The following is a 22,945-nucleotide window of genomic DNA, read 5'->3' as shown; positions in this document are numbered from 1 at the left end:
TCCAGATAACTGAGATATAATCATATTATCTTATTTCTTCTCTAGTTATTCAGTAATGGTCTACCTCAATTAATGACTTCAAGTGAAAGCTATAAAAATCCTTCCGAGGTGGACATTCATTTTACATCTATACATCTGGCAATTTCTGTAGGCAATTTGTTTTTCACTTATTCAGACATCAGTGCTTCTCAGTGACTTATGACATGTCATTTAAAATTTGTGCCCTTGGGTGCATTGGAACTGGTTTGTATACAGTACTCTCTTGGCGTATTTAGACTCATTACCCAGCTATGCATATTATAAATGCTAAAAAATTATATGATAAAAAATGAATGAATGGCTGAATGAGTGTTTTTAAAGTACCCAAATAATCTTTAGTGCAGTCATTATTCTTTCATTTACACACGCGTCTGCACACAGTTTTTTTTTTTTTAATCCCTAGGCAAACTTTCTTTTCTTCATAATTTTAAAAATATATTTTAAATTAGTTATACTTCTCTCGTGCTATTACCTACAAAGTTTTTATAAGGGGAAGGAGATTGTGAACTCATTCAAAATATTGATATGCCCATAAACAAGGTGCTTTGTAAAATATGATGGCATTTTTCAATACTTTGAGACTTTAAACGCCTTTTGATTCATTCTAAGAAATTATATTCTAAAAAGGTGTTAAATTTGTTTCATACTTGTTAACTCTCCTAGAATTTTAAATACTCCTCTTTCTTACCAGATCTTTGAGATAATCTTTGCTTGACATATTTTATTTACTAGCAGCTTTCATAGTTTAGGTCTTATCTTTCACTTCTTTGTAAAGCTAATAGGTATAAATATTCACCTAGTATAGTCACTTATTTTTCTTATATAATTCCCATGTAGGAATTATTTATTTGCATGTTACTAATTATATTTTTGAACTGGCAGATACATAGCTAAATAAAAATATATATTTAAGGGTATATAGAGAAGACTTAATTGATAAAAGTAATTTATATCTTTATTCAATATTTTGCACTCCTTAGTATATGAGTCTCCATCTACCCTATAAAAGCTGTTTATTTTGTGCTTACTTTGCATTTTATTGAGCTATCATTTAGCATATTAATATTATTTATATACCTCATTTTATATTACAGATCATTTCCATCCTCTTTCTTATTTTGTACATTGAAAGTAAATCCATATAAACACTTGTCCGTCATGTGAGCCTGACAAAGGAAGATTATCTATTAAAATATAATAGGATTATTCAATGAAAAGGATTATCTACTTGGGATTTTTTTCCTGCCTCATCATACTGAAGATGCGTGGGTCAAAATTTAAATGCATTAAGTTATAAAGATATTGTAAAGAAGTCTGGAACATACAAATTCAATTGCTTATAAATATCATTAAACATTATCCAATACTCAATGTGCCAGACGTTTTTTGGGTGAGTCTGCGTCTTTTAAAGTCCTTTTAATAGGAATTAGATAGCAACATTTAGACACTATAGCTTGGAAACTGTTTTGGACTATGAAGTTCATTGTTCAAGATTAAGAAATACTATCAAATTAGGACTAAGCTCAGCATAATGGGAGTCAATTTAATGTTTCCCAAAGTATAATAAAAATCTTGGAAGTTCTATATCAAGATCCAATAAGACTTCCTAATTACTGCATTAGTGGCCCCTAATCACCTCCATCAATTTAAATGAGGAGAGTATGGAGGATTTGAAAACATTGAGTCCCAGGGGCGCCTGGGTGGCTCAGTCGGTTGAGCGACTGCCTTCGGCTCAGGTCATGATCCTGGAGTCCCGGGATCGAGTCCCGCATCGGGCTCCCTGCTCAGCAGGGGGTCTGCTTCTCCCTCTGACCCCCCCCCCTTCATGTACTCTCTTTCTCATTCTCGCTCTCTCAAATAAATAAATAAATCTTAAAAAAAAAAAACATTGAATCCCAAATGTAATTACACACAAAAGGATATGGATAAGGACAAATTATAAGCTAGAAATTTTCACAGATGAAAATCAGGGTTTTATTTCTGAATCTTTCATCGATACATTTATGACAATATGTTTGTACTACTTAGGCACATACAATTTTTCTTCTCTTAGAGACACCTTTCTTTAAACTGTGAAGATTGAAAAGACTATATGTGAACTTAATTTCAACAAAATTTCCATAATCTGTACAGTCGAGTGTTATTAAATTATCAGGGACAAAAAAAAATATCAATGACAGCTTTTAAGTCATTGAATTCAACAAGTGATTGTAAACATATTTTCTGTGTTCTATTTCATGATTCTGTTGTATGGATACATTTGTGCATATACATATCCCATATAGAAGCATTATATTTTTAATTTAATTTAATTTTTAATTATATCTGTCAATTACCAGAGGAGAAACAGCGTGATTATTTAACTAATGGCTACTTCATCATCAGAAGCTATTAAACCTGAGAATATAGTGTTTTTTGAGAAACAGATAAGTGACGTAATCAATTTTGGTCTGTTTCTTTATTTTTTAAGGTACTGATTGTACTTTTTTAGGACCAGTTCACACTGCGTATTATAGCAAAATTAATCGTGACACTGTAGAGGAAATAGATGTCTGTATTCTGAGGAAAACATTATTGTTACTGTTTGTAAAAATGTAGTTAAGTAAGACTTTTTTCCTCTTTTCATGTTGCTATTAGACAGAATCCTACCCTAGATTTTCCAGTATTACCTGTTTTGGATATTTAATGGTATATTTTACACGTACTAGAAAAGTGAGTTAGTTTGTCATCAAGTGGTCTAAGGTTCATATTTATACCAATAACGATATTTCAACTGAAAGTTGGATAAAGACTGCATTATTCATAAAAAGCATAGTTGTAAATATTTTTTTTTTTAATTTTCAAAAAAAGTTTCTTAGGAAGGAAAAAAGACCCAAGCCCAGGAGAAATACATAAATAAAATCAGTATCAAATGTATATTTCTTGAGTTAAATTTTGAATCACCCTGGATAAAGAAATAGCCATGGTGAAGGGATTCTTTTCGATCTCACTAAACATCATTGGTTTTGTCTCAAAGTGCAACACATGGTAGAAAGTTCTGAGTCAACAACGGCATCAGTATATGAAGTGTACATAATAAGTTATCTTGATGGGATGTACTTCCTGGTGTATATAAGATACAATATTTCCCATGTAGTTTTAATCAAAATAGTGTTAGGAATAGGTCCATAGGTATGAAGGTGAATGTTACAGTTTAACTGTTGTTATTGATGCATTCTTAGAAAATGTATAGAAAATCTGGAGGCTGACCTGTAAAAAAATTAATATAAATTTATTGTGCGCTTTCTGCCCCACTGTTAATAAATCCGATGCCAGAACTAGTCCCCTTGCTAGTCACCGATGGTGTGGGTTTAAGGTTTATTTGCCAGAAAAATACTCATCAGATGATTACACTGAAGGTCATGAAATCAAGGTATGTTTTGGTAGATATATCTTGATTCTTGAGTCATCTCAATCTTTTTGATAAGAACAATGGTACTAGAAAACAATATTACATAGAGCTTACAGAGTTCTACTAAATTATAATTTTAAACATAAAAATGGTGGATAATTTCAAGCATATACAAAAATACAGTGAGTAGTTCTAAACTCTCCATGTTCTCCAGCCTAAACAATGATCAATTCTTAGCCATACTTGTTTCATCCAACATTAAAACACTGTGTTTTCACTCAGATTTTTAAAGCAATTCCAGAGATCCTACTGCTTAATCCATTAAAATTTCAGCATATGTTTATTAAAGATAAAGTTTATTTTTAACATTATCACAAGAATAGTATTCCTCTTTAAAGAAAGTTCTTACTATCATTGGTTGTCTAGTTGTTGTTCAAATTCCATAATTTTCTCATAAATATTATTTACTTTTACATTTATTATTTATAATTTTCTCATAAATATTATTAATATTATTTATATTTAATTAATTTGATTCATGATTAAAATAAGCTCCATACATAGCAACCCATATTTAGTTTTTTTATTTTTAAATGTTTTATTAAAGTATAAAATACATGTAGAAAGGTACAAAAATCACAAAAGTATAACCCAAGTTTTCACAAAGTGAGCTCACTTGTGCAATCAGTGACCACAACATTAACTGGGTACCATGTCCAGTAGTAAAAAAGTCCTAGTACTTCAAAAAGTACCTCAAAAAGTCCTGTATTCTGTCCTCTTCCAACTACTACCAACCCATGAGGTGCCACTGTCCCGGCCTCTAACCAAAAATGAATTTTTCTGGGTTTTAAATTTTATACAATTTGAATAAGTGAAATGGGATAATGTATTTGTTTCACTAAAATGTAATAGCCAGATATTCTCTCTGAGAATATAGGGAAAGCAATCAGCAGAGCCTAAAATACACCAATGTGTGAACTAAAAAAACTAGTTAGTTAGCATGTATTCTCCTTGAACATGATTGTTCTTACTATTTTTGGAATTCTTATGTCTTGCCTTTCATAAATGCCTGTCTTTATATCTTTCTTATTGATGGAAACATTATCTGTTAACTTAGTGGTGTTTTATAGAAGCAAATATTTAAATATGTTCATTTGAATTCCAGATTATAATGAGAGAGTAGAAAAATTGAAATATCTGTATTTCACATTTCTTTGAGTCTAAGTTAGAGGACTGTGGCAAATTGGCATTCATGATGCTAAGGGGAGACTTAACTAAAATAAAGAGAATAACATTTTGGAAAATGGCATATCTGAAGAGAGTTTAAAAGGATTGAGGGACTGTGAATTGAGAAGAAAAGGGGAGTGTGTATATATATATATATATTAATATAAATAAAATAAATGTATATTTATATATTATATATATATGAATATTAACAAATGTTAAGTGTTTAAACAAATACTGCACAGATAAGATAGGGATCAGTTAACCTGTCTTTATTGAGAGCAGAAAAGAGAAAATGGATCTATATTGCATCATGAGAGATGTAAATTACACATTATGGGAAATATCCTGACCCTGACACTGGTATTTGCTCCCAAGAGATATGGAAACGCTTTACCTAGAGAGCTTTACAAACTACAAACATAGGCAGATGTCAGCTGTGATTTGGTGGAATGGCACTTTCTAGCCCTGAGATGTATTTCCTGCAGAATGCGTTTCCCAGCACTGGGGCTGCTGAAGGAGTGAAGGGGATGAGGCTCAGTTTTACTGGAGGACGAAGGAAAGGGAAGTGAGAAAGCCTAGGTTTTTATCAATTTCATTCCCTTCCTGTTTCTGTGGTAGATGACTTCTTATATTTCTTAGGGATTTTTAAAGGAAAAAAATTGGTTTTGTAAAGCCTTTTTTGTCCCCCTCACACATTGAATTGCAACGGATGATTAAATATCCAGTACCAGAAATTAAGAAATCATAGTTTTAGAAGGAAATGTGGGGACATGTGTAGAGGGCAAAAGCTGAGTATAAAATTTGTCTATTAAATTTATAAATATACATAGAGATATAGATATGCAATATATAACATAGATCATGTCTATTAAAAGTATGCATTACAACTTAAAAGTGTAAGGCTCCATATTATATATAATAATAATTTATAAAAGGAAGAGAGATGACTATAGATTTTAAATATCTGACTTTGTCAAATATTGAATCTTCATTGAGCTGGCTTATTTCTCTTTTAATAAGAATTTTCCACTTGTGGTATCATTTTATCTTCTGCTGAATTTTAAGGAAAATCCTTGGTGTCAGTTACTGTGAAATGGCTCACAATTAAATAAAAAATGAAACCAAGATTAATAATGATTCAAGGTCAGGTTGCCTACTCCTTTTATTTTTAAAATATTTTATTTATTTATTTTAGAAAGAGAGAGATAGCGAGAGAGAGAGAGAGAGAGAGCACAAGGAGGGAGGAGAGGGAGAAGCAGGCTCTCTGCAAGCAGGAAGCACAGTTCCAGGACCCTGAGATCATGACCTGAGTTGAAGGCAGATCCTTAACTGACTGAGCCACCCAGGCGCCCCAAGTTGGCTACTCCTTAAACCTCATAGTAATAGGTGCTTTCTTAATTATTTTGGAAGATATAGCAAGCACACTGTACATGATCATTACATTTCGGTTTGTTACTTTGGAGAGTAAGTTAAAATGTAGCATTAGCTTGATAACATGAAAGCATGAATTAATTACACACTTAAGAAAAATAAAATGAAAAGAAAAATAAATGGGAAATTGTATTAGCTAAGCATTAAGTCTAAATTTAATAACTTTAGTAGCTACTACTGAGTGCCCATTTTATAGTCATGAAAAGATGAAATAAGACACAGTCAAGGCACTGATTTCATAAATACACAACCAATGTTATAAGGTGATAGTTATTTTTATCAATCAATGGTGATGAAATAATCTTTGAATTAGATACAGGAGTATTTTGTGATTATTTAAATATACTTAATTATATAGAGGCAAAGGGGTTTTTTGGTGTTAGACCATGTAGAAATGCCTTTTATTGATAGATTGGAATGAATTCTAACTCCCTTGAACTTGAATTAAGCTAAGGATTTGGGAAATCAATATATATTTTTTAAGATTTTATTTATTTATTTGAGAGAGAGAATGAGATAGAGAGAGCATGAGAGAGGGGAGGGTCAGAGGGAGAAGCAGACTCCCTGCTGAGCAGGGAGCCCAATGCGGGACTCGATGCCGGGACTCCAGGATCATGACCTGAGCCGAAGGCAGTCGCTTAACCAACTGAGCCACCCAGGCTCCCGGAAATCAATATTTTTTAATTATATATGGGATGGTGTGAAGATAATTATTTCTCAAATTATAAGAACAAAATATTAACTCATTGAAATTACTGAGAAAGGTATTTTTTTTTAATGCAGGCTTACTTAGAATTATTTTTGGGAAATACTTGACATTAAATAATTTAATTTTCATCTCTCGCATTTAATATTGAGCTTGGGATCTAGGGACATAATCCTTGAGAACTTAAATTGCCTGCTTTGTAGGAATTCTTCATAGAAATTATGTTTTCATAATGGTTATAGAGAGGGTGTGCTAATATATCTAATATGGGGAAATATTATCTTCCCCTTAAAACATTGAATGTAGTTTATAAAAGATACATTATATTGCTTTGAGCTTAATTTTAATTCTATGCCCTTTATTAATCTTTTAAAGGTTTTCATATTTCAATTAATTTCTAATTTCAGAAGGCTGTCGATAGGTCCTATTATTTGTAATACTATTATTTATTAGAAAATAGTGCCCTGGCAGTTTAGAACTATAAGAAAAACTCTTCCCAAGCTACTGACAAAAACAGGGTGACCCACTTACTGTTGAGCACCTACTATAGTCCAGCCGTGGTGACTTTCGGCTTTGTTCACCCTAAAGCTAGATTATATAAATGTTCTCTAAGCCAACTATATAGGAAAATGATTATGGCTCATGAACTCATCACAGATAGATGTGAAAATAAGATCATATCTTAATTTAAATACGTATGTAATAATGGAATGAATTGAAATACTCTTGAGAGATATCCAGGGGGAAAATAGAAATATTATGAGAACTTTGGTTGAAAACGTAAAGGGCATCAGATCAGGTTCATTATTAGTGAGCATACATAGCTTCATGCATCCTCATGCAGTAGAAGGATACAGTATCTTCTGCATAGATCAACATACTCAAATCAGGTCATCTCAGTGTCACCTGCTCTGTGCCATTCTAGAAATATGCAAAAGGATTTTTAATTATTGATATCTTCCCACCCTATATGTCATGCTAACTACCAGCCCTCTTTTGAGATAATTTTGAAAAAAAAAAAAAAAAGTAAACTGACCGTAGGCATATTACCACACTAGTGAAAAGTTCTCAACTCCCTTTTTAAGATGTACATGAAGCACAACCTACTTAACCTAGTTGGACTGTGGTCTTGGCAAATACTTGAAAAATACTCTAGTCTTATTTTCAGGGTAAGTTTTTCTAAGCATCACTAATTTTATCCATTTTGACCTTATGATAACTTGAAATTTTCAATTTCAGCAAATATCACTTTCTGATTTTGTTCTTACGGTATGTGTGTACTTCCTTTGGACTTGTAGCCCACTACATAATTACAAGAGTGGGACTTTATATCTGTCCTCATATCAGAGATGTGATGTCCTTTCACAGGGCCGATCTGCCAGGGTTCCGATACTGACCCAGCCAGTTACTAGCTTGTGACCTCTGTAATTTCTTTAACCTTCCTGTAACTCATTTACCTCATCTGTGACGTAGATCCTCAAAAGCTCATTGTAGAGATTAAATTATTTAACATATCTGAAGCAATGAGTGCCTGGGCCCAAAGGAAGCACTCATTAAGTGTTCAAGGCAACCATACATTCAGTTAAAATTGGAACAATGACATCAGCCTGAGTATAGAGAAAATTAAAATCCTGGCTTAAATAGAACTAATTATGCTTTCTTTTACTCCCAGAGAAAAATCAGACTCCAAATGTTCTTTTCACGATATATCACTATTTTACATCTGCAGTATATATTCTTTCACATAATACATATGTTTTAAAAGTACAGTATCCCTTTTTCATCTGTGAAACCAATGAAACCAATTGAATAGAACCAAAGGTATGATTCCCAGCAAAGACTGGGTTGTATTCATTTTATGGTGATGTTAGTCACAAAGCACAATTATAATTTTTAAAATGTCATGTTCTCATTATTTTACTTAACTTGTGTATTTACAATGGGTAAAGATACTTGATCATGTACAACAAACAGTAAAAATAATCTGACAAAGAATAAACTTTTGAGTTGACAGATTCTTATTTCAGTAAAAGAAGCAGCATATTATATTTGAAAATAAAGAATTTTCTTTATTTTATTTAAATTTCTTCAGGCCAAAGAATTTTTAAGTGATACAAATAGATGCCCATATCTAGTTTGACATAGGCTGCATTTCGTCGATTGTACAAGCACATTAGAGTAAATTCTGGCCTTAGACAGGACATTGTTACTCCAAACAGTTCTGACATCCTTGTGTGGGAGACACAGATACCCAAAGATCATCACATAGAGTAATAAAAAAAGTCTGTTACTATGTGAAAATTGAGTCTTTCTATAAGATATATGAAAGATATCTGTCTGCCATAAATCAGTATTTGAACATGCAGAAGCTGAAAAATTTTGTTGCCTCTTTTTCTTCACTAAAATCCTACTATCTGATAAATCTAATTCTCTCAGCATTGTATATTTATGTTTTTGTAACTTTGTCTTTAAAAGTCACGTAGAACTAGCAAATGGTGTCACAAGTTTATTGGAGAAATGCCTAAAACTATCCAAACTTTACTTTCTGTTTATGATTTATTCATTGGGCTTTCTGTGTACTGCTCATGATTTTATGAGTCCGTGTGTTTTTTATCTCCCGCGTGCCAGGTCCGTTTTGCATGTATATCACTATTTTGCCCGAATAATAATAGCCCTAACAACTACGTTTTAGTGTCCGATTATAACTCAGCATTATATATTCTTCTTTTTATGTGCATGTCTCATATGAAAACAAAAATCTCTCATTTTTTTTTTATAAAATGGTGAGAATTCCTGCGCTAAAGGGTACTGTTGCCCAACTAGGGGGAAAAAAATGAGATTTTAAAACAGATTTAATTGTTTTTTCACTTACATATCTGTGAATGAAATCGCAATGTCAACTTCAATTAAGCATTTTCTCTCTTCTCAAAATGCACTGTTTTTCAATGATTCCACTTTAAGCTTCTCATCTCATTAACAGATACAGAAGATATTTACTTTTTATAATAAATGGCTTTGGCTATGTTTGCAAAAGATCTCTTAGAGTGTAACCAAGGAAGGATTTATAGAACTCTACTTTGGGGCCAATATTGGAGCACTATCTGAATGATTTTAACTGATAGAGAAAAAAAAGGCGTTCTAGGAGTACAGAATTGAATGAACAAGAGTGTGGAACTAGGGAGCAAATGCATACGAAGTGAATAATAAAGGTTGCCAAATCTATAACATAAATCCAGGGGGAATAGTGGAAGTTAAAGTTTGAAAGTTATGTTTTGGATAGATCAAGACTCATTTTAAACAATAATACCAATAGTAATAGTAGCTAACAATTGTTAAGAATTTATTATCAGCCTAGCACTAGTGATTCTAAGAACTTTTCAGATATTAATACATATAAGCCCTACAATAACCAAATGAAATAATTATTCTGGCCGAATTACAGATTATAAAATTAAGAAAAAAAGATGTCCAGTAACTTGTCTGTGGTCTGATGGCTAGTGAGGGGGAGCTAGACTTTTTATTTGAGATTACCTGATTCTAGAGGGAGCATTTATTTGTAACCCATTCCCTATCTGAATCCCAGGCTTAAGAAACTAGACACTATTCTGAGGGGAGTCAGAAAGGATGTGTTGTGTGGTGTTTTTTTTTTTGTGTTTTTTTTGTTTTTTTTTTTTTTATCAGCAGAATGTTATTGCAGTTTTCAGGCTTTGTGGCAATAAGAGCCTGGTGGAGAATGACAATGAAAAGATTACTATTAGAGAAATTTTGAAAAAAAAACAAATGGAAAGTATTAGAATTCTCGATGTAGCAATAAAAGATAAAGTAGTCATCCAGGATGGTTCTGAAATCTTCAGACTAAATGATTGGGAAATGGTTGCTCCACCACTATAGTACTACTGCAGTTCTTGTGTTGAAAGGGAATATGTGTTTTTGTTTTTGTTTTTGTTTTTAAGATTTTATTTATTTGAGAGAGAGAGAGAGAGCGTGAGCAAGGGGAGGAGCAGAGAGGGAGGGACAATCAAACTCCGTGCTGAGCGCTGAGCCCTACACAGGGCTCCATCTCACAACCCTGAGATCATGACCTGAGCCAAAACCAAGAGTGGGTAGCTCAACTGACTGAGCCACACAGGCGCCCCAGAGGGGAATGCATTTTGATTGGAAAACTAATAACTAACTAGGAACACCCTTGAAAGTACATTTCAGTAAAATGGAGAAAGATGAAATATGTGTACTTTATTAAATTAACATTTAATATTTTTGGAAGTGAAAAGTAGATACAAGGAACGGTGATAACTGAAAGTACTTGTAGGCTGGGGTTATTTTTAGATAGGAAAGATCTGATCAAATGCATGTGACCTTTAATCACTTAAAATATGTTATTTTAAATGCCATAATTAAAATTGTCCCTGTGTCTTCACTATTTCTGTGAATTGCCGACCAGATGTTCCCAGGATGAGATTTACTTGTGTCTCTCTATGAAAGAATAAACCAGAAGCTATATTTTAATAAAAAAAATAGTTTCACAGTTATAAAGTAAATGTAATGTTAGTCTATGATCATTATCTGCCTTGTTTTTTCCTTTGTTAAAACGTGTGGGAAAAAATGTTCCATGCTTTTCTATAGGTACCTAGTTCATAATGCTGCTGATACTACTCGAGGCTTGAGATTTGGGACAGAATCTCTTCTTTGAACAGCTCCTTTTACCACTTTTTCTTTCACAGTTATCCTTAGTATTGAGCTATCAGCTCCAAAACACCCAGGTAATCATTTGATTGCAAAATATTTTGTTACATTTGGGAGATTTAGGGTGATGGAATGCAAACTATTTCTAGATATGTAAAGTATAAACCCTGGAGTCTTTGCTGGGCTCTGTGAAGAGACACAGGTGTACTTTCTTTTGCATTCCCCAATTCCAGTCCTTTCTGCCCAACTCACCAAAATTAATGAAGACCCCTCTGTTTTTCCATCTGGCTTCTACTGTCAAGTAGAGTATTAATTATATTTATAGGCATTTGACTCCAATAGTCTCCTTTAAAAAATTTGAGAGGTTCCCTGTTGTGGCCACAATAATGTTCGCTAGCTTTAGAAGTTTATTTTGTTTAAACCCTGTCTACACTTTTTGCTTCATGTCATTCAGTGATTGTCAGCTTCTCAATACACCATTTTCCCCAGGTCCTTGTGCTTTGACACATTCTCTTCTCCCTCTGGCGTCTCTCTCATCTCCAAAACCACTCCTCACCACATCAGTGTGGCCATCTCTTACTCATCAATCAAGATTCAACTCATTTTACCTTTAATAAGAAGCCTTTCCAGACAAAGACAGATACACATTCTTCTTGTAACTTCTAGATTTTTATACATGATTGCTATTTTTAAAATATCTTGTAAAACAATTGTTTTTACCATTGGATTGTTAAATCTTTTAAAGCAGAATCCATGTGTATTCATTTTAGAGTCTCAAGCAAAGTAAACAGGCATAAATGCTTGTAGACTACATCAATGAATCAACAAATGAAACATCTTAAAGATAAGAAAGCAAGTGCTATTTCTTTTCTCTTTAGTTATCTAGGTAGGCATCTTCCCAACTCACACAAATTAATATAATTATAATAATTTCTTAATGCCAAAACAAATAAAAAACCCTCCAAACCTAACCATTTCCGCTCCTAACATACTCTTCCCTGATTTCATCATCTTTCAACATTCCATAATTTCCATGTCCTTTTTATTCTAGCCTTAACTATATTAGTCCTTTTATTCTTTTTTTTTCTGACTGATCACTTTTTCTTTAAAAACTACTTAAGCCTCAGGGTGCCTGGGTGGCTCAGTTGGTTAAGCATCCAACTCTTGATTTTGGCTCAGGTCATAATATCAGGGTCTATCTTTTTTTAATGGTCTGTTGCGTGTCATTTACAAACATATATGTAAAAAATTAAGTAAATATAAGGTAATTAAACATGAGCATAAATGGAGATCCATTGTAACACACGCTTATAGGCAGGGACAGGAGATTATTCATAGTACAGGATAACTATGGCTATAGGCAATTTATCTGACTTTCCTTTAGGTTTTGGGGGTTCCAGTGTAACAATTTTTAAGTGTTTGGTATTTTTACTCATCATCATTATTGCTTAAGTTATTTTCAGATTGTTTTCTTAGTTATTTTTCTATGGCCTTTGGCAACTGAATATCTCAAATACTTTTTTTTTAATAAGACCAAATTTTGATTTTTTGTGTGTGAGAACTTTATTAAATATGCAGGTAGGTTTGTACATTTATCATGTTTTAATAATGTTATAGGTATCTTATATATATACATACATTGTCAATACTATTTAACCAGAATCTGTTACTGGCCTCAGCAAAGGTTGACTATTTAAAATTTGATTTTTTTCCTAGATTTATTGTGATATTTTTCATAAATTGTAAGTGTATAGCATGACTTTTATTTATTACATGGTTAAATATTTACAGTAATTAAGATGAACCCTATGTAAACACAAAGTGTAAAGTCATGAGATGTAATATAACTATTTAAGGATCCAAATCTTGTCATTTAATTAGTACGTAACTAAACTTTAACAAGCATGATATAATCTTATTTCAACAATTTAGCATTTTTGTGATTTTTTTAAGATGAGTTCAGCTCACTGCCTATCAGTTTTCAAAGACTGTATTTATTTATTTGAGAGAAAGAGCAAGAGAGCAGGAGCGGGGGGCGGGGAAGCGAGGAAGAGAGGGAGAGGGAGAAGCAGGCTGCCGGCTGAACGGGGAGCCCAATGCATAGGATGAGATCCTGACCTGAGCCCAAGGCAGATGCTTAACTGACTGAGCCACCCAGGTGCCCTGCATATCAGTTTTCAAATCTTTAATTATCTGATGATAGGTTAAATTGAAAGGGCAAGGGGGAGGTGGTTTAATGAGTTTCTAGGGGATAACTAAAATGAAAATGTATACATAGGCTTAGAATTTAGAGTGAATGATTTAAAATTATGTTTACTATGCAAAAGAAGAAAGAACATTTTATCTAATATGCTATATCTATTTCACAAAAACAAAAATTTCATTCAAAACAAGGTTAAAATTTAATCCTGATACAAAGAAATAAATGACAATTAAGATTGCATCCATGTATGATATTTAATTCATTAAATATGAAATTATATTGTAGATAATTGAGCTTCATTTCTCTATCTTTTGAATTTTATTTATATATTTATATATTTTCTTCTTTTGAATTTTAAATTTTAATTTAAATTAAAAAATCAATATCTTAATTTTAAATGATTTTAGATGGAAATACATAGAAAATATATGAATTACAGTGTTATAAAATAATTAGAAAATAGAATGCAACATTTTTCTAGGGAATACGGTTAATATTTGTCTCAGTGGTAACCAGTGTCATGAAGCAGATGCCTTAAGATAGGGTTGCCAATTTTAGCAAATAAAAGTCATGACACCTAAATACTGCGTGGGGCATATGTATCCTAGCCAATTATTCATTACTGATTTGAAATTCAAATGTAACTGGGCACTGTGTATTTCCTCTGCCAATCTCGCTCAAGGGGTTTTGGAAGTCTATATACATAGTCTTGGGGTTCCTAACCTGTTTTAGTGTGAGTGGTCAGGTTTCCCTTTTCAGTGTGTCAGCCTTCCAACCCCTCTCTGAGGCTGCAATTCCTGTTTTTAATATGCTATTTGTTTTGACATAGAAGCAACTGAATTATATTAGGGGAAATCAGATCGTTAAGAATATTAAATAAACAGCCATATTTTTACACACAGTTTCTAAGTCATGTGTATTGTGTGTGTCTTTCTTGAAAATAAACTTGTATAAATTGTGTTATAAGTATTTTATTTACCAACCCAGAAGATTTTCCACTTATTTTCATGGCTTAATTATCTAAGGCTTTGTTTAAGTTATTTTGAAACTGTATCCCTGTTTAGTAGGTTATTAGTGGTTAATAAATAGATACATGGCTATGTATTTTTTAAATGAAGTTCTTATGTATTTATTTTTTAAGTTTTTCCTATCTTTGCTGGATATTATGCTTGGTTTTCATATAAAAGACAAAGTTGAGCACATCACTAATAGTTGATCTAATATCACGGTACAATGATGTGTGTTGCAGATAGATCTATACGCATAAGACCCCTATACCTGTAGGAATGACCAATCCCGTTCAGGCATTTTTTCATGTCTTCTGCTTTGAAAATTAATGCTAATTTCAACCTTACAGGGAAATAACTAATTTGATCTCCTTATAATGTTGTTTTGAAGGAAACTAGTTGAAATACAAGTGTCTAAATGTCAGTAAATGTTATCATTCATAATTCTCAAAGAAAAAAGGAGAACCATTTATTCTTTAAAGGAACATATGGATATCATGTTAGAATTTTAGATACACAAAATGATAGTATTTGTCTAATTTGAATGAAAGTTTCTTTGTCATTATTAAAGTCAGATAATTGAGTGGATTGTCTTCAAAAGAAATTTCAATGGTATTTCTTTATTGCCAGTGTAAAAAATGTGATTTTCAAATAGTTCTGGAACAAATCAGTGTTCATATTTTAGTGGATTAATGTAAAGGATTCCAGGAAAATTTTCAATGGTATCATAAACATAGAGGACCACGTATGTTAGAGTTCCGTTGCCTAACTATATACCGATGTCGGGTGGAAGCATTTAAAAACTAATTCCGTCTCCAAACTTGATTTTAAGACACCAGTGAGGCAAGGTGGTTTCGTTCATCAAAGAGAGCCTGATAAGAGTGGCCAGAGTGTGCTGAGTTGGGTCATGTCCTATTATTTTCCCCCTTCAGGGAAAATTCGTAAAGCTTCTGAGGCATAATTTTCCGCATTTCTAGATGAGTTTGGAATAGATCCCTTCAATCTATAAAATTTTATGCAATACCTTGTCATAGTAGGTTTTTACTTTTTCCCAAATACTTTAACTTAAAAGTGTAATGTTTTTAGCATTTAAAAACAGATATTTAGAATATTGACAATTCTTGTGTTTAGATGGAAAAATTATGCATGATTACTGTGTTTTTAGCTATCTTGCTTAAATCAATTTAGATAATGATAATAATCAAAGTGCATTGTCTAATTAAAGTAGCTGATACACTGTCAATGGTTTTTGCTGTAGAGTTGAAAGCACTCTTAATCAATCTACTTAATTAGAGGTAAAGATTTTTACACCAAACAAAATTGAGTTACTATTATTGTACATCTACCCTGTCAATTTGGTCTAAGTGATGTCAATTTGGTCTAAGTAATATCTAAGTGATATTAGTGGTAATTGACATGGTTGCAGTAGCCCACAGACTAGAAACTTCCCAGTGAACCAGTTGTAAATGTACCATCACCTTTGTGTGAAGGTGATTTTAAATTGCACATCCCACATACACACAAACACATGCAAGTATATAGAAATCTCTAGAAACGTATGGATCCTCTATCTAGAAGGAGCCCGGGATGTTTCAGGGGATTCGTTTGCTCATACAAAGCTATGTGAGAGCCATGGAACAGTGTCACGGTTGTGGAATGTGCTTCTGGACAAATAGAAGCTCCTCTTTTGAAGGTTGTTAAGTCTTTTAATTAAGAATGAAGTTTAGCTTGAAAACAAACTTTGAGCAATAAGTTCTGAAATTTTCGATGATAGTAAATTCAGGGCTTTGCACAGTGCGTCAACTCTACTTGATCTTGGGGGGCATATTCCAGCTTACAAAATAAATTCCTTCTTTGCACATACCATTCTTAGTGAGAAAATGAGTCCTAATTTATTTTTAATCCATAGCCTCAAATTAGTATACGGTCTTTATCACAACTAAAATAGAGTGGTATTGGTTACACTGGATTCTTAGGGGAGACGGTCACTATTGTTAAGTAACAAAAATTCAACAGAGTACATTTTTTAAAAATTTTATTTTATTATGTTATGTTAATCACCATACATTATATTATGCAGCCATCAAAAAAAAACGAAATCTTGCCATTTGCAACCGAGTACATTTTAAAGATCTAATTGGCTTTATTACATGATTCACCAGTTGGGCGGCATCCCATCTAGCAAATACAGGGGCCCTCTGAGGAAGTTTATAAAATGGAAGGTTTTTATAGACGGAAGGTGGGGCAAGAGTTATTAGCAAAAGGAAAGGATTGTTCCAGGCAAGGCTGCTTTCCCTTAGGAGGATAAGAAAGGGGTCTTAACATGCAGATTACCTCATCCTTTGGGGAAGGGAGAGGGCACTTGTGTCTGACTCACTGGTGCTAATCGCTAATCGAAAAGTTTCTTCTGACTGACAGGTTAACACTACATCTCTGGGGGAGGTTGAAACTGCATTTAGATTAGGTATGAGGCTCCAGTTTAGGAATTTGGTCTAAGTGATGTCAATTTAAACGATGGAAATGACAGGCAGTGGTTTTCTTCTTAATAGTAGTTAAGGGTGCTGGAATTGCAAGAGCTTGAATGTCTATGAAAAGAATATGTTCAACATATTCCTCTCTTAGAAAAGATCCATTTTACTCATTCATTGATGTCAATTTCTCTACCACAAAACTACGCTCACCAATTTCTTACCTCTTCAAATACCCATGAATTTATCTTTTTTTAGTATATGTGCTGCCGAAGCGAGCACATGAATTTATCTTTTTTTACAAATATTTATTAATTGCAAATTACATTGTAATCATTACATACACATATAAACTGAACCCTTGGCTTTATTATATATTTCTGGCATGAATGTTCTAAAGGATTGTTTGAGTCATTTATTTCACAAAGTTTTCTTTCTAAAAGACTAATCAAGTTTATATATGAGAGCCACTTTCTCCAGATGAACTCTTGTTTTCTAGATATATTCTATAATCCCTTAACTCTGTCAAGATAGGATAAAAAACATTTTGTTTGATGAGAGGAAAAAACAAAATTTAGCATGAGGATGCTGTGCATATTATGAAATAAATGTAAGAATTCAAGTTCATGCTGTACTAAGCTAGTATTATTGGACAAAAGACAATATATATTAATAGGCTTTCAGTCTTTTTATAATTCATAATAAATTACAGTGCTCAATCGGTTTTTTCATTATATATAACTTAAAATTTAAAACCTGTCATTTTTTTGTGAAAAGGAAAACATTTACAATATGAACCATGTACAATTATATTTTAAAATATAAAAACAAATCTAATACTGTTCAAGGGGGGGGAAGATAAAAGACAAATCAAGCAGCAACCCATATTTAATAGTTACCACTACTATACTCATTGCTGGACTTTACAGTTAAACAGAAAAAAAAATAGCAAGATTTTGAAAGAGAATCCTCAAAAATGGCTGAAGAATAAGATAGAGGAAAGTTAAAAGAATTGATTATTCAACTGGACAGATCTCTAATGGAGGCTTGCTTTTAAACGATCTTTCAGTTTCTGATACGTTTTTACTCAGGGAACAGAGGGCAGGTGTTTCTGACTTCTGTAAAGGGTAATGGGCTTTAACTCTTGTCTGCTAAATTCACTTTACATATAAAGAAGTGTCCTGATTGGGAGGCTCCTTAAACATTTGAGTGTGCTCTGGAGTAGGTTACTGATCTCAGCCTCTGGAAGTGTTTCACTGCTATGGAGTCTCAGTCATCTGGGATATTTGAAGGCTGTACTTTCTTTCAGTCACAGAAATAAGGTTAGGTCACTTCATATGTTTATATATTTCTTTAGCTCCTGTGGTTCATACTGTCATAAAGTATGAAGGGTATTTTGCTTCCTGTAATGCAAGTATAGAAATGTGAATAGTCAAATTATTACAATGTCATTTTAATATATTATACCAAATTATTTTTCACCAAGCTAATTATACTATTATACATGGTATAAATAGGATATCAGTACTGATATTTATACAATTATTTTTGCAACATACATGCTTATAGTCATCAAACAGAATTTGTAAATGTCCCAAAGTTTAATATCATACTTTACAAATTATCAAAGGCAATTACATGATTCCACAATATGAGGAAAAATACGCATCCTGGAACTTCCATCAAAAAATATGTTAAATGTATGCATACATATGTGTTAAATATATACACACATATATGTGTTAAACTATAAAAAGTAAATATTTGAATATCTCTTTTCCCTTAAGAGTGATTTTTTCATCCATAGTTCAGACAATGAGATGAAAGTCTTAAATGTGAGATTTCTGTGATTCACTATGAAGAATAAAGGCAGTGAATGAATAAGTAGAAGTAAAAAGAAATACTAACAGTCCTTTTCCTATTATTTAGATTTGACTGAAAAGAAAATCTTTCATCTCTATCAAGTGACCAATTCCCTACCTATGCTGATGAATAGCTAGGGGGAAAAATGCATTTGTGAATTGAAAAGAAAAAGCAGAAAATTTTCAAGTATGCTTTCATAATTCTGAAACATATGTAGAATACATCGTAAAGCATAGAGATTCAATGTATTTGACCCATTCTCTCGAGCCTGAAATGCTTCAGCAAATGCATAGACTTAACAGTTAACACTGTGCACCTTGGCACTGACTCTAAAATGTAGTAACATTGCTTTTTCATATATATCTATCTATATATATATATATATTTGTGTGCTACTTGTCCAACATTAACCCAAACAGCCCCCAAAGATAATGAGTATTCAGTATTCAAACTATCTCTAAAAAGCCTTGAAACAAAATGTTTGTGACTCTGACTTAGTAGTAATATTTCATTTCCTCTAGTTTATCTGGTCGTACTTCACATTTGTGAATTTGCTTTGGAAATGGAGGAAATCTTTCCTCCTCGTCCTACTTTGTTCTGACCTTCAACCTGAGCCCTTAACACCTGTCCCATTCAGATTTGCAAAGATAATTTAATAAAAGGCGATTATTTTATTCATACAACTGCTGGAAGAGGTGCACTTTAAATAAAAGCAGCACACCCGTAACTCTAGGCGGTAATTAAAATATGCATTTAAGCTTGTGTTTAGATTTTAAGATATCAAGTATAAGGTGTGCTAAACTTCTGTGTTCTTAAAACTCTGAACTATTTTAATAATACAATTTCTTTTTGTATTTTGACTGAATCAAAGGAACATATCCTATCCATGCTAATAGCTTTTCCCATAAGTAATCTTTTAACCTAATTAGCAATATTTTACTGATTTAAATATGTATCAGGTTGACTTATTTCTGCATTATACTAAGATGTAGCTTTTCAGCATATTAATTTTTGCACATAATAAATTATAGGTTGAGGATAGGTCACTCTTGAGTTTCTTTTGTCCTCGAACTATAAGTGTTCGAGATGTTTCCTATAAATTAGTTTCCTCTAAATGAGTATTTTAAGAAAGAAACTTCATCCTGTAAGTAATATCTCTAACTTAATTTGAGAAAAGTGGTATTGTTTATGGGGTGTTCATATTTCCTGTCCAAGAAAGCACAAGATTACGTCTTATGTAATTACTGATAGTGTTCCCTCTTACTCATACAATTTTTCAGGTTGAACAATAAATTATTTGGTCACTGTAATTATTTGTCCAATTCATTTTATGAACCTGAATTACTACGGTGCTTAATTATTTGAATTTACTGAAGAATTTTAAATTCCGATTGGTATAAACCAAATATATTTAAATCAGATATACTGAAGTTTCTCATGAAACAGGGAATTTGAATTCAACAATATAGGAAAATAGGATTTGATTATTTAAAAAGACCAAATTTCTATTTGCTTTTATAGAATATTCTCTGTAGCATTATGACCAGGTAAGTTATAATAACTACCATGTAGTCCTGCGTTAGAGTTAACTCATTTTATAATTCATGTTGTTATATATTATTACAAAACAAAATATGTTTTGATTGTTTTCAATACTAGTTACTACACAGTACATGTATATATTCCTTTTCAACTTTATTTCTGTCAATGGCGGTGCCTGACTTTTACAATCTTAATTGATGTGTCTGTTAAACCGTGGCCTAAGGAAGAAATCTTAGGTTGGTTGGTCACAAACTGAGCTTGTGAGTAGAAATAAATGAGAGAATCAGGGAAATAAATTAAGAAAAATATATAACCAGATAATCTACTTGAAATTAATGGAAAAATACCATAGACGAGGAATTGAACTGACCAGTATGTTCTATTTGTGTAAAGAAAGCCCGAAAACAAACAAAAAAAATCCAACTATTCACAGATTGAAACAATTCAGTTATGCTATTTAGAGTAGTTCTTAATTTTTAATTCTCTCTCTCTCTCTCTCTCTCTCTAATTTTGTTATAGTTGATTTTACACAACCAAATTGCCTTTTATCACAATTGTGCACAATTTTCAGTACCTTTTTATCATATATCTATTATGTGTCAGATACTGACCTAGGGGTACAGTTTCTGTTCTGATTGTGCTCATTGCCAAATATAAAGATTATCGATAGGTGGGAAGAAATAACCATTATCATTATAAATAAATAAAATACTTAAAATCATAAAACCTAAATGATTGAATTTAGAAATTCTACTTCATAATTCAATACATTGTATAACACTGGGCCAAATTCAATATCTTTTTCTCTTTTCACCTTTACCTTCCTTATAAGAAAACTGATTCCTTTTAGGGGATACATTTAGATTTTTTTTTTATTTTGTAGACATAAAAAGATTTGGTTTTTGCGTAATTTCAAAGATGAGATAAAGTAAACCTAGAAAATGTGAAGCACCCTTTAACTTTTTAATTACATAAATATTTTCTGGTACAGTTTTCTGTATTATATATTGATTTTATATATATATATATATATATAATTTAGAATTTATTAAACTAGACGTATAACCAGTTGCTCATAGATATTATAAAGGATTGTTCTAGAATGTTTAAGGACCACACATTTTTTCCTATACTCTGATCCTGCATAAGTAGTGAAGTAGGGATTGTTTTCTATGTCCCTTTAAAAGGTTAGTCTCCACATTACTCGTGGTTGGTACATATGTATACATCTCCCACGTGAAACTGATTTTTCAAAATATCAAAATTGTAATTTTTAGGAAGCCAAGCACCAGAGCAACTTTTCTCTATAACTATCAGAAACCAAGGTCATCACTGAAATATTTTGACACTACATGGGTCTGGTATAGGGACACAACTTATTTCCAACTGTATTTGTTTCTTTTTAAAATGACATGCAATTCTAAACTCCAAAACCCAGGCTCCTTTTCTTAGAGTATTTTTCTTTCTTTTTCACAGCACGGAAAAGGATATGCTAGTCAATTCTACAGGATTTACCTGAAGCAGCATGATTTGCACAAAGTCGACCAACAAAAGCATCAACTTTTCAACTTCATTATCTTGGCCATCCAGTTAGTTGTGTGTAACTGAGTTTTAGATTGCCGGCGGAGTCGTCGTGGCCAATTATAGGACCTAATTGCTCTCAGCAGGCCTGAGAAATGAGTTGAAATGTGCAGAACTGTAGAAACTTTAGAGGCAACTGATTTTGCCTCTCCGATCAGTGTGTGCCTGTTTACAGCACTATATATCTTTCTCTCTCCAAATGTCACTGAGCCCTTTAGATGTTTATATTCACCACGAGAAGCCAGTCATAAAGATAAAGGAAATTTGTGCATTATAAATGCAATATCACTGTTTTAAACTTGACTGTTTTATATTATTTTTGTGTGATCAAGTGTTCCCCAAACTATTCCAACTTTACAAGAGAGATTGTGATTATGTTCTTTTCACCTGTGGGTTCTAAAAAATGTTGTATTCTGAAGACCCACAAAATATCAAAGACATTCTGTAGTTTATACACCGTGTTGCAAAGTGTTTACTGTACTATTTCAAAGCTTCTAAATAAATATAAAATATATATATTATATTATATAATTTTCCTAAAATGTGGTACAACTCAGTTGGTTTTTAAATGGATTCATACAGTCCACATTATACAGTAAAGTAAAAGGTAATTCAGGGTCCCAAAGATAAACTTACTAAGAAAAAAAAAATCATTAATAACTTCCTCCCAATTTTCATATCTTATTCAACCCTGTTTTTCCTTGTTGAAAAGAAAACGAAGCTCTAAGCTACAAAATTTTGTCAAGAACTCGTACTGAATTTTCAATGCCAAAGATATAGCTGTCGATTTTATCAGAAGAG

General features: G+C 32.3%; 1 protein-coding gene across 1 annotated transcript in view; it reads left to right on the top strand.

Moving 5' to 3' along the window:
- The window catches only part of PCDH10 (protocadherin 10), a 40,898-nt gene extending 18,240 nt beyond the window's left edge, over positions 1-22,658 (top strand). Inside the window, exon 5 of the mRNA XM_035023219.1 lies at positions 22,040-22,658. Coding sequence (XP_034879110.1) covers positions 22,040-22,059 — 20 coding nt within the window. The 3' untranslated portion in view covers positions 22,060-22,658. The remainder of the gene's footprint in view (positions 1-22,039) is intronic.
- The last annotated feature ends 287 nt before the right edge of the window (positions 22,659-22,945 follow it).

Source organism: Mirounga leonina, unplaced genomic scaffold (genome assembly GCF_011800145.1).
Source record: "Mirounga leonina isolate KUSES-001 unplaced genomic scaffold, KU_Mleo_1.0 Mir_176, whole genome shotgun sequence".
NCBI classification, from domain to species: Eukaryota; Metazoa; Chordata; class Mammalia; order Carnivora; family Phocidae; genus Mirounga; species Mirounga leonina.
This window is presented reverse-complemented; position numbering and strand designations above follow the sequence as displayed.